This window comes from Nycticebus coucang, chromosome 7 (genome assembly GCF_027406575.1).
Source record: "Nycticebus coucang isolate mNycCou1 chromosome 7, mNycCou1.pri, whole genome shotgun sequence".
Lineage (NCBI taxonomy): Eukaryota > Metazoa > Chordata > Mammalia > Primates > Lorisidae > Nycticebus > Nycticebus coucang.
In genome coordinates this window covers 62,431,657-62,445,506 of record NC_069786.1, presented here as the reverse complement: position 1 = coordinate 62,445,506, position 13,850 = coordinate 62,431,657, and the positions used below count along the sequence as shown (strand labels likewise).

The following is a 13,850-nucleotide window of genomic DNA, read 5'->3' as shown; positions in this document are numbered from 1 at the left end:
TGCAAAGTGTATTTGGTCAAGAACGAGAAGGGTCCGAGTACTAGGTGAGGCATCATGGGAGGGTAGCAGGAAATGAAGATGAAAAACGTAGGATTCAACAAGAGCCGGCCACCTTGAACTTCATTTTCTTTTCCCGTTCTGTCTAACTTTTGAGGGGCTCACATATCCTGTAAGGAGCTGATGTCATAAAAATAATTTCTCTAGAAAAAGATCCCAGCCATAATGCTTTTCATATAATTTCATGCCCCCAGGAAACATCTACAGACCTTGGACCCAGAGTAATAACTATCTCCCAGGACCAGGTGTCAGTAAACCACACCCATGGGCAAGTTTCCTACTTTTGTCCATGTAAAGGAAGTTTTATTGGAACAAATAGGTCATACCTATTTGTTTATGTATAATCTCTGTCACAATAGAGGAATTGAATAGTTACATAGAGCTATAACTTTAAAAGCAAAATATATTTCAGAAAATGTTTGCAAAACCCTATGCTAGACCATCTCATAAGTAGTCATAAATCTCTAATGTCTCCCTATTTCAAAGTGTATTGAGAGCCTGTTAAATATATTTCAGAAGAGAGGAATCACAGTTACATCCCTAATAAAATAATCTTAACGTGTTTTTACTCAAATGGGCACTAGAGCCAAAGTATAAGAAGACAGGTGGATTTCGAAGGATGGGTAATTAAGGAAGTCCGGAGAGTGTTCAATGCTACAGTAGTTGCCGTAGAGGAAAATTGAAGTGGTGAGGGGCATTCGTGATCCATAGCAGTAGAAATGCTGAAAAGTGGAATTGAAGAAAATATTAAAAAAAAGTTCTGCCTACTTTTTGTTTTTACTGAAGCTGACACTGTATTTGCCCAAGGACTTGCACACATATAAACCATTTTTAGAGTTAGAACAATAAATTCCAAAAGATTGCTCTTATTCTGTAGAGCCAGCCAAATATAAGGGGTTCCAACCATTGAAAGACTACAGTCTTAATGCCACCTAATGTACACCAGTGGTTTCTTTACCTGGGGACATCTTTAATGCTGGTAATTCTAGAATCATGAACATGTAAATGTATATATCATTTTTATCATTTGTATTTATACATTTCTTTCTTTTCCAGAGTGTGCAGATTTTACCCCTTCACCTTACCACTATCAGGTTTTTGGTTTATCATTTTTATTTACTTTTTCACTTATTTAAGTTATCCTGTAATTATAGTTATTTTGTCTTATATTTTGCTAATAGTTTTACTGGGTGTTAATCATGTCATTTGTTCACCTGGTGATCACAGGGCTCATGTCTCATTTTGTCTTGCTTGGCACACTGCTGAGCATATAGTAGGCATTCAATAAATGTATGTCAGTTGGTTAATTTGAAGTCTTAATTGTTTAACAGTGTCTTTTCTAATGATACCTGCATGTGTTTCTTTCATGTTGCCTAGTCAATGTTTTTTACTAATCCTAATTATTCTTTTATTTCCTCTGGATACAAGGTGGTTGTGAATGCACTCATAGGAGCAATTCCTTCCATCATGAATGTGCTACTTGTGTGTCTTATATTCTGGCTAATATTTAGCATCATGGGGGTAAATCTGTTTGCTGGCAAGTTCTACGAATGTGTTAACACCACAAATGGGTCACGGTTTCCTGCAACTCAAGTTAAAAATCGCTCCGAGTGTTTTGCTCTTATGAATGTTAGTGAAAATGTGAGATGGAAAAACTTGAAAGTGAACTTTGACAATGTCGGACTCGGTTACCTATCTCTGCTTCAAGTTGTAAGTGACACCTTTCTTGAATGCTTCCTATTTTAATTCTACCTTTAATGCTTCCTCGGTAAAGGATATGTCATTCTTTAAATGATTTGTTAATTAGCGTTTAAATGTAAAGTACTTTATGACTTTGAAAACAGAGTTGGTCTTTCCTAGATGGAACTATGCCTACCTGAATAAAGAAACAAGGGTTCTGTTGCATTCAAGAGTTATTACTTCATAATTGACTTTTTGTTGTCATTTGGACTCCTATTTTGCACCCTCTAAATATTACTTCAAAAATGAGTAGTTGGTTTGGCATCCGTAGCACAGTGGTTACGGCGCCAGCCACATACACTGAGGCTGGCTGGTTTGAAACTGTCCTGAGCCTGCTAAACAATTACAACTGCAACAAAAACCAGCCAGTCATTGTGATGGGTGCCTGTAGTCCCAGCTACTTGGGAGGCTGCGGCAAGAGAATCACTTAAGCCCAAGAGTTTGAGGTTGCTGTAGGCTGGGACGCCATAGTGGTTTACCAAGGGCAAAATAATGGGCCTCTGTCCCCACCACCACCACCAAAAAATGAGTAATCACTTTTGGACTTCCTGCTTTATGCACTGTGGAGAAATGAAAGGGATGTCCAGCTGTCACAGAGAATCCTTAAGAAACAGAGAAAAAAAATTCTGTCCACCTTTGGAAAAATAAAAGTTCAAGTGAAAATGTGACAATTTGGAAATATTAGGACTAAGATTTAGAATGTGACTTGGGAATGTGTCCTTTAAAAAACATAGTATCTGTGCAGTGAATTGACATTTTAAAACAAAGAAAAAATCTTACTAATTTGCTATTAATATATATATGATAACATTAAACAGATAAAAGTATGGTGAAGGCTATTTTAGAGTATGAGCTTCACATTCAGATTCTGTAAATGTTATATTTACAGGCAACGTTTAAGGGATGGATGGACATTATGTATGCAGCAGTTGATTCTGTTAACGTGAGTATTGATAGTCATTCACTAAACTTTACAATTTATAAGATCCTTAGTTTACTTCAGCAATTTTCTTGGAACCCTTGGTATCTACACAAACAATTAAGGACTTCCACTTGGTAGGAGCCTAGTGGTTACGAGTGCAGCTGTTGGAGACACAGCCTGACTCAAATTCTGATTCTACCACATTGTCCAGGCTCTGCAGCTGACTTTGAGCAAATTTCTTCACCTGAGACTTTGTTTATTAATCCATAAAGAGATAATTCACCATCTCCTAGTGTCGTTATGAGAATTCAAAAAGAAAATTCAAGTTGAGCACTCAGCACAAGCAAGCAACACCAAGTGCTCAGTAAACATTCATTTATTAAAACAAAAATGAAATAATTTTTATAAATACTTCTACTATTTTTACATTTTGAAGCACCTTAAAAGGCTTTATGTGAAATAAATTCCATGCTAAGAAACTTTAAAGATTAATAGCTAGTTCATATTTTCACATTAATAGCCAGTTCATATTTTCACAAAATCTAGTAAAGACATTTGAAATCAAATGAAAATAAATAGCAAAATGTATATAAATACTATATGATCTCTTTTACAGTTTTTTTTCTTTTGCAAATAAAAACACACTTCATGTTATTTACTTACTAAATTGTCCTTCCCATCTGAAAACAAGTACTATATTTGGTTATGCCCTTTCTAGGCATTTTAAGATTATATTTAAATAATATAGCAAACATTTAATAAATACTTATTTAATGTTGCATAAAATTTTCAGAATGATTGTCTTAAGTCTCAGCAGTGCTTATCTTTTGAAATACCTAGTTCACCTAGAATAGCACTGTTTGGATTACCTTGTCAAATCATGTGAAAAAGAAAATGATTAATGTTACTATCAACATACTTCTAATGTTTGTTAATTTTATAGGTCAATGAGCAGCCTAAATATGAATACAGCCTCTACATGTATATTTATTTTGTCATCTTTATCATTTTTGGGTCATTCTTCACTTTGAATTTGTTCATTGGTGTCATCATAGATAATTTCAACCAACAGAAAAAGAAGATAAGTATTTCAAGTATTTTTATCATAATGAAAAGAAATAAAGGAAATTTAGTTTGGTATCAATTAGTAATTACTTCTCTTAGAACTTCAATTATCTTTGAAATAATTGGCCAGTATACAATTACACCGATATGCATAATTTCATTCTGTTTTGCATGGAAAATGACTTCCTAAATCATAACTGTGTTTAAGCAATATATCAACTATCATTTTTTCCAAAGTTAGCTTTTAACATATTGAATAAATAGGAAAAATTAATATACTTATTATTAATTCAAAACACATTTCATAAGTAGTTATTTTGTTCTGTGCCATGGTTCTGGGTGTTATACATTGGGCTGTGCTTAGTGGTGGGAATAATATAAGATATGGTTCCTTAGCTCAAGAATAAATAATGCAGTTAATGAAAATTAAAAATTATTGAATGCTGTAATTCAGGTACTTTCTTTAGATTTTTATTCTATTTGTCTTCTCATAAACTGTATTATAGTTGCTATACTAGATCATTATAAACTTGAAGACTTAAAACAATAGAAATTTATTCTCTCACATTTCTGGTGGCAAGAACTTCAAAATCAAAATGTTAGAAAGGGTGTATTCTCTTTGACGCTCCTAGGAAAGAATCCTTTCTTTAATCTTCCACCTTCTGGCATAGCAGGTATTCCTTGATTTATGGCAGCATAAGTCCGGTCTCTCTTTCCATAATTACATACTATTCTCTCTCTCCTTTACTAATAAGGGCACCAGTCACCTGGCATTAAAGATGAGTAGGGCTACACTTTAAAGTGTACCTTAATTACATCTGCAATGACACTACTCCCAAATAAAGTCACATTTTGGAGTACTAAGAGTTTTATCTCTTAGGAGGACACAATTCAATACATATAATCTATCACAAGAGGTGTTATTATGTACTATCGCTTATAAATGAAGAGGTTAGCACAAAGAGGTTAAATGATTTACCCAAGGTGATACATATAGTAAGTGATAGGGTTAGGCCGTAGCATATCACATGTGTCTTGTGTACTTAGTCTATTACTTTAGACTGGTACTGTGCTTATTCTCTCATACTATGAGATAGTGAGAAGTGCTACAAGACAAATTAACAACAAAAATTATACATGGGCAGGAATGGGGAAAATAGATGCAGCCATAGAAAGATATATGACAATATGTAACTTGGGATATGTACTAAGAAAACATGCAGCAACTAAGAAGCATAAAGGATGTATCACCTACAAAGACAGGTAAAGAATTGTGTAAGCATATGCACAGCGCTGATAAAAGAAATGACAATTCAGGAGTAGCAATCTGTCCAATTCTGAAGAAATTTAAGATTTGAAGAAGTGGTCAAAGATGAGATTTTGATATGCTTGAGAGCAGATATGAAAAGCTGTGTAATATAATTTTCAGAGGAGCTAATGTGTCACTGAAGTATAATGAACACAGAAAAACATGTAAGCAGAGCATTGATGTTTATTGAGACTCTACGGTTGCACGTACTTCACATATGCAATCTTAGTCAAGTTTTACAACAAGTTCTGAAGATAAGAGTATTCCCGTTTAACCTCTCAGAGAGGTTATATTTTCTAGCATGTGGCCTGACAGCTAGAAAGTAGTTTCATTTCAATCAAATCCCAGAATTTTTTCCACAGACTATGGAATTGAGCTTTAATAAAAATTAGTCTGGCAGTGAAGCACAGAAGGATTGGGGAGAGACCAAAGACTATTTCAGATCTTGCTTTACCGGCCACCTAGACCACACTTGCAGTCTTCGACTCCATCCTTTGTGGCAATAGAGAATAAGGAATATGTATATTCAGTTAAGATATTTTAAAAAGGTAGAATCTATAGCATTGTTTGTGATTATAGTATTGTAATTGAATAGAGTCTATTTCTAGGCTTCATATCAATTAAATGATATACTTTAGCTGTGGTACCAACCACATGAAAAAAGACCTTTGGAGGATAAGGTCCACTAGAATTACAAAAGAGAATGACTTCAGATACTGCTTCGCATCTAAGAAGACAGATAATACATGCACGAAAATATCATGAGTGTGCATGATCAAATGTTCAAAACTGTTACTTGTGCTTATATTTCCAAGTTAAGATGTTTATTTTTCAAAGATTTTTTGAATCCCTTATTCCATTCTTAAATTTCATATCTGAGAATCAAACTTAGCTAACATCTATTCATGCCTTTAGGCAAAGAAATCTTGAATATTTAATAATCATAAAAATATTACGAAGAGTATCCTAATTTTTAATTTAATTCATTGTTTTCAACTTTAGTCATTTTATGTTTGTATGTAATATATAAGCACATGACGATGATTCCTCAGCTTTCCCTGCATTGGATAAATTAAAGACATCCTGGAAAGATCAGTGCAATCATGAAAAGAACAGCCATAACCATAGTGATGTTAATCTCCTTCTTCATCTATCTTATTCTTATAAAAACATTTCCACTGCAAAAAGTAAGACAGGATGGGTGTTGAGAAAGAGTTACTGATTTGGAAGCATTGACAACCATCAACCAGTATTCCCTATCATCCTTTCAGTATATCATCTTGCACTCTAAGCATAGCTTTTATTTCCTGGCCTTTTCTGAATAATATTGTATTTCTTCACTTTTGTATGAAAAGATAGGAACAACACTTTAATTAGTTGACACCTGTGATGTAGGAGTAGGTACTAGATGATTTCTGTATTTGAATTTATCTAATCTATGGAACAAACAAATGAAAGCAGTAGCCTCTTTTTGGTCTTTTCCATTTTTATATTTGTGGTAAGGATGCTTAACATGAGATCTATCCTCTTAACAAAATTTTTAAGTATACCATACAGTATTGTTAAATAGCGGCACAATTTAGTACAACAGATCTCTAGAACTTACTCATTTTGTGTAATCAAATAGCAAGCTTCCATCTGCCCCTCCAAATCCTCTGGCAAACACTATTCTGTTTCTATGAGTTTGACTATTGTAGATAGTTCATATAATTGGAATTATGCAGCATTTGTTCTTCTGTGACTTTGCTTAGTATGATGTCCACCAGGTTTATCCAAGTTTTTGCATATGGCAGAATTTCCATTTAAAATAGTTTTACATTGTAAATTGTACAGAAACTTTATGGAGATATATATATATATACACTCATATATGTATACACACAAAAATACCATTTAAATCTCTCTTTTGTGTATGTATTTTCTTTATCCACTCATTCATCAAATGGACAACACTTAGGTTGTTTCCATATCTTGACTACAGTGAATAGTGTTATAGTGATCATGGGATGGCAGATACCTCTTTGGGTTCCTCAATTATTTGGGATATGTACTCAGAACTATGTTTCAGTTTTTTGAGGAGACTCCATACTATTTTCCATAATAGCTACATCATTATATACTCCCACAAAACAGTGTACAGGAGTTCTAATTTCTCCATATCCTTCAGTACATATTATCTTATGTTTTGTATTGGGTGTTTTTTAAAATAATATCCATCCTATCAGGTGTAAGATGATATCTCATTACAGTTTTTATTTGCATTTCTCTGATTATGTGATATTGGGCATCTTTTCATATGTCTGTTAGCCATTTGTATCTCTTTTTTAAAGAGATATCTATTCAAGTCCTTTTTCCACTATTTGATTTGAATTATTGGTTGTTATTGTGTTGTTGTTGTTGTTGATTTGTGTTTCTGCTGGTGGACTTTGGGATGCTTTTTCTGCATCTACTGTGATTATCATGTGATTTATATATTTCATTCAGTAAACATGGTGCATTCTATTACTTGATTTACATACATTGAACCATCTTTGCATCCTAAGGATAAATCTTACTTAGGCATGGTATATTTTCCTTTTAGTGTGCTAACATTGAGGTTGCTAACATTTTCATGAGGATTTTTGCATCCACATTTATCAGGGTAATTGGCTTATACCATTTTTACTCTTTTTTTATTAATTTATTCTCAATTGAATAAAAATTGTGCCTATTTATTGGGTAAAATATGATACTTTGATCTATGTATAGAATGAATAAATCAAGCTAATTAACATATTTATAACCTCCCCAACTTAGTTTTTTGTTGTAAGGATCTTACAAATCTTTTTCCTTGAGATGATTGGCAAAACAACAAAAGCCCCTGTGGGTGTGAGACTACCCTGGGTGGCAGCAACAAGCAGAAAGACTTGCTGAGGACTGGTGGCTCAGCACATCTCATTGTCTAGGCTCTTGGTAAAATTCATTCAAGGCTTTAGGATCACAGACAAATTATTCAAGATGAAACTCATTATTTTACAAAACAATTTGAACTTTTGTTAGTATTCCTGCATTTAATTCGTGGCCCAAGACACCACCTATTCTTCCAATGTGCAACAGATAAAAAAGGTTGGCTATTCCTTCTATGCTGTGTTGTATAAAAGTGTTTTTAAAATGTATTAAGGGAGTAGAGCAATATGCAGACCAGAAACATCTCCTTATTAGCCATTTCCAGTAAGGCAGGGGAAAGAAAACTACAACCACCTCTGGTGGGAGAACCCACTGAAGGATATCACCCCTGGATGAACAGTGAAGCAGTGGTAGACTACAGAAGCCAGTGAAGAAGTTTGGAGCTGAGGAAAACCAGCACAGAAGGAGAGTGCTTGGGAATGGGTAGGGACTGGGTGGCCAGTCCACCAGGAGAACTGGGGATAGGAAAGAGCTGTTCTTCAGTTTTTTGATTTTGGGCTAAATGTGCTCACTGGAGTGACTATGGGAGGCTTAAATGAGGCCAGTGTCCAGTGGCTGAGATTCAGCATTGGGTCAAGTGGATCTCCCATCAATTTGGCTGTTAACTGAGTGTTGCCATTGTGGAAAAGATGTGGGAGAAACAGTCCACAGGATCATGGTGCACAGCTGGTTCTGGTGCACCCACTGAGCTCAGGGATGGACATTTGGGGTGAGCTGAGCAGCCCTGGGAATTGTCAGATCCTTTTACTCTTTCTTTCTTTTTCTCTCCATTGTTTCCTCTTTTGGTAGAGATTTTACCACTTTCTTTATCTTTCCATTTAAATTTCTCATGCAATAGCTAAGGTATCCCTCTTTTTTCTTTACCTTATATAATTTTATTTTTAATTTTCTTTATTTTTTTTCTTTTCTCTGAGTGCTGGAGGGGTTATGGCATTGGTCTGGCTGGGAGGTCACAGCATTGGTCTGGTTCAAGGTCAAGAGCTCATTGTCTAGGGCAGCGGTTCTTGACTTGTGGGTCACGACCTCTTTGGGGGTCGAATGACCCTTTCACAGGGGTCACCTAAGGCCATCCTGCACGTCAGATATTTACATTACAATTCATAACAGTAGCAAAATTACAGTTATGAAGTAGCAATGAAAATAATTTTATGGTTGGGGATCATGAGGAACTGTATTAAGGGGTCATGGCATTAGAAAGGTTGAGAACCATCGGTCTAGGTTGTCCTTCTAGCTTTAGCCTTTGGAAAGATAGTATTGGTGGTCCCCACTGTGACATACCACTAAATTTTAATTTTTAACTTTTTTTTTTTCCACTTTTCATGTTGGGTGGAAGTGGGCTCTTGTTTTTGCCCAGTCAGGTAAGAAGGTCCTGACTTAGCAGGACCCACACAACCCATCTCCACAAACTCCTAGAGTTCCTGATGTGGCCATAGCACCTCACCAAACAACTTCATTTCTCCTGTCCCTCTCTTTGCTCTTTTCACCCCTCTTCCTCCTCCTCCTCCTCCTCCCTGCTCCTCCTCCTCCCTCCTCCTCCTCCCTCCTCCTCCTCCTCCTCCTCCTCCTCCTCCTCCTTCTTCTTCTTCTTCTTCTTCTTCTTCTTCTTCTTCTTCTTCTTCTTCTTCTTCTTCTTCTTCTTCTCCTCCTTCTCCTTCTCCTTCTCCTTCTCCTTCTCCTTCTCCTTCTCCTTCTCCTTCTCCTTCTCCTTCTCCTCCTCCTCCTCCTTCTTCTTCTTTTTCCTTTTTCTCTTCTATCTCACTTCTCACTCTTTACCCTTCTCATCCTTTTGGCCTAATATCAAAAGGCCACTTTATTACCTAAGATCTTGGACAAGGTAATTGAAAGTAAAGGAGGTGGTGAGAAGGAAAAAGTAGAGAAAGGAAATGAACAAGAAGAAAACACACACAAGGATGAACAAGCAGAAAAATTCTGGCAAAATAAGAAAACAAAACAGAGCAATCCCCTGAAGGGACTATGAGGCAGCTACTGCAGAGGATTCCACCTATAATGAATTAATAGAAATAACAGAAAGAAAATTTAAAATATGAATGGCAAAGGCAATAAAAAATAAATGAGAAAGTGGAAAAACAAAATGAAAAAATAAATAAAAGATATGAAGAATATAGAAAGGATATGGCGGACCTTAAGGAATTGAAGGAGTCAATTATGCTAACTGACAGTTGGATCAAAGAAGAGATTCAAAAGGAAATTGTCAAATTCCTCCAACATAACAACAATGAAGTAATAAGCTACCAAAACCTTTGGGATACTACAAAAGCAGTCCTAAGAGCAATATTTATTGCATTAGAGGACTACATCCAAAAAACAGAAAGAGAACACATCAACCAACTAACGAATCATCTTAAGGAAATGGAAAAGGAAGAACAACCTACTCTGAGAACTAGCAGAAGAAAATGAATAACCAAAATTCAATCAGAAACAAACGAAATTGAAAACAAAGGAATCATTCAGAAAATTAATGAAACAAAAAGGCCAGTTAAACTAGAAATAGGAAAGTAAAATTTTTAATAATTTCAATCACAAGTGAAAAAGGGAAAATCACAACAGATTTCACAAGCTGTTGGAGAACCAGCTCCATACTTCACAGTGGTTCTTTCCCAGGGTTTGACAGAGACAGGAGAATGAAGGAATACGCAAAGACAGATACAGATTTAAAGTTTTAAGAACAGCATGGGCTGAGGGATCTTTGCTCCTTATTGTGAGGCTTCAACAAAGACCACGACTCCAGGCTAGCTGTATATTTATTTCATTGTAGGGGCAGGTCAAAATTTTAAGTCATAATTTTTACTGAGCTTGCATTCCCCAATTAAACTATTTTTTAATCTAGTTATATTAATTGGACTGATTTACCTTTTACTACTATTGCTCTAAGTTATTTATTATCTAAATACAAACAGAACATGGGATGACAGTGAACACAGTCTAGGAGCAGGATGTCAGAGAAGACCACAATTAGGCCACACACACAAATAACGGAAGTGACAATTAACACTCAAGAAGTCTTGTGCTCAGACAGACTGATGCTTCTGATCATATCAAGGTGACAGAAAGGAGGTTTTTTTTTCTCCTTATCTAGTCTGGAGCAACTCTTGCTGTCTTTACCAAGGTTTAAAGATTCTGCATTCCCTAACTCCCCCAAAGCACTCACTCTCCCTGAGAGGCAGCTCAGCCCAGGCAAGCTTGCTTGTTCAGTGACCTTTCTAATGGAATTGTGCTGGGGGAGGGGTGAAGTTTCAGCAAGATAGCCTCTAGAGTCTTAAAGGAGCTAGTACTCCAACAGTGCATTTTGCACCAGGCTTTGGGTTTCTCTGATCCACTTCTCTTCTGTCTCTGTTCTCTTTTGCCCATCATCAACTATAATTTTCTTAATTCAATTCCTAACCTACTTATTACTAATAATTGAATATTGGTTTTAAGCTTATTAAATCATTATTACTAGCAATGAAAGCACATCAAGATATGACTCTTCCTTCAAGTACCCATATGTATATCTGCAACAGAGATACAAGAGATTATCGCTGACTACTACTTGAAATCCTATGACCAGAAATTTGACAGTGTGGAGGAAATGGACTAATACTTGGAATCACACCTTCTCCCTAGACTTAAGCAAGAAGAAATAGATCTTTTGAACAGGTGAATATCAAGCACTGAGGTCAAAGAAACAATAAAATATCTTCCAATTAAAAAAAGCCTTGGAACAGATGGCTTCGCACCATAATTCTATCAAACCTTTAAAGAAGACCTTGTACCTATATTGAAGAAACTTTTCCAAAACACTGAGAAGGAGAAACATTTTCCAGCACATTCTATGAAGAAACATCACCCTGATACTAAAGCCAGGAAAATACCCAACTAAAAAGAAGAACTACAGACAAATTTTACTAATGAATATAGATGCAAAAATACTCAATAAAATCTCAGCCAACAGATTACAGCTACACATTAAAAAAAACTTACACATTATGATCAAGTTGGCTTCATCCTAGGGATGAAAGCCTGGTTTAACATATGCAAATCCATAAATGTTATTCACTATATCAATAGAAGCAAAAACAAAGATCATATAATAGATTCAGAAAAAACATTTGATAAAATTCAGCATCCTTTTCTGACAGGAATACTTAAGAAAATAGGCATAGGTGTCACATTTCTTAAACTGATAGAAGCCATCTATGACAAATCCACAGCTAATATCATACTGAGTCAAGAAAAACTGAAAGCTTTTCCACTAGAACTGGAACCAGACAAGGATGTCTTCTATCACCACTACTATTCAACATACTTCTGGAAGTTCTAGCCAATCCAATCAGACAAGAGAAAGGTATAAAGGGCATGACAGTGAAGGCAGAGGTGGTCAAACTCTTGCTCTCTGCCAATTATATGATCTTTTACTTAGAGAACTCCAGAGATTCAACCACAAGACTCCTGGAAACTATCAGAAAATACAATAACATCTTGGGGTAGAAAATCAATGCCCACAAATCAGTAGCCTTTGTATATGCCAACAGCCAAGATGAGAAGCTAGTCAAAGACCCAATTCCTTTCTGAAATACCTAAATAAAACCTAATAAAAGATTGCATTAATGTACACAGCTATGATTTAATTAAAAAAAAAACTAACAAAACAGGTTAAGGAACTCTACAAACAGAATTATGAAACCTTAAAAAAAGAAATAGCAGAAGACATTAACAAATAAGAGCATGTCATGCTCTTCACTGGGAAGAATCAATACCATTAATATGTTTATATTTCCCAAAGCAATCTACAGATTCAATGCAGCCCCCATTAAAATACCAACATCATACTTTGAAGAACTGAAAAAAGTAATTGTTCATTTTGTATGGAACCAAAAAAAAAAAAAAAAAGAATGCCGTGTAGCCCAGGCAATTCTTAAAAATAAAAACAAAGCCAGAGGCGTCACTTTACCAGACTTTAGGCTATATAACAAGTCCACAGTGAGAGACATACATATTGGAACAGAATAGAAAACCAAGTCACTTGTCATCTTATCTTTGATAAACCAAACAAAAGCATATACTGGAGTAAATACCTATTCAATAAATGGTGCTGGGAGAACTGTTTGACCACATGTAAAAGATGGATACTGGACCCCAACTTTTACCCCTTCAAAAATTGATTCAGGATGGATCAAAGTTTTAAATCTAAGGCATGAAACAATAAAATTCCCAGAAGAAAGTGTGGAGAGAACTCTTGAGGATGTTGGCCTGGGGAAAGATTTTATGAAGAAGCTCTCAGTTACAATTGCAACAACAAAAACAAATGGGACTTAATGAGACTGAAAAGCTTCTACACAGCTCAGGATACAATATTCAAAGCAAATAGACAGCCTTCAAAATGGGAAAAAATATTTCTATGGTATGAATTGACAAATGTTTGATAACTCAGAGCTACGGAGGATTCAAATTAATCAAGAAAAAATTAATAAACAGTTCTATCTATCACTGGACAAGAGATATGAATAGACCCTTTTCTGAGGAAGACAAACAACAAACATGAAAAAAATGCTCATCATTCCTAATCATTAGAGAAATGCAAATCAAAACCATCCTGAGATATCACCTAACCCCAGTAAGATTAACCCAGATCACAAAGTCCCAAAGTTGCAGATGCTGGCATGGATGTGGAGAGAGCTAAACAATTTTCCACGGTTTGTGGAACTGCAAACTAATACAGCCTCTTTGGAAAGAATTATGGAGAATCCTTAATCCTTAAAGGACTCAAATTAGACCTCCCATTTGATCTTGCAATCCCAATAAAGGCATCTA

At 35.4% G+C, this 13,850-nt stretch overlaps 1 protein-coding gene across 1 annotated transcript in view; it reads left to right on the top strand.

Moving 5' to 3' along the window:
* SCN9A (sodium voltage-gated channel alpha subunit 9) overlaps positions 1-13,850 on the top strand; it is a 128,077-nt gene that overhangs the window by 90,719 nt on the left and 23,508 nt on the right. The window contains exons 22-24 of the mRNA XM_053597667.1: positions 1,486-1,767; positions 2,687-2,740; positions 3,663-3,800. Of these exons, the coding sequence (XP_053453642.1) occupies positions 1,486-1,767; positions 2,687-2,740; positions 3,663-3,800 (474 nt within the window). The remainder of the gene's footprint in view (positions 1-1,485; positions 1,768-2,686; positions 2,741-3,662; positions 3,801-13,850) is intronic.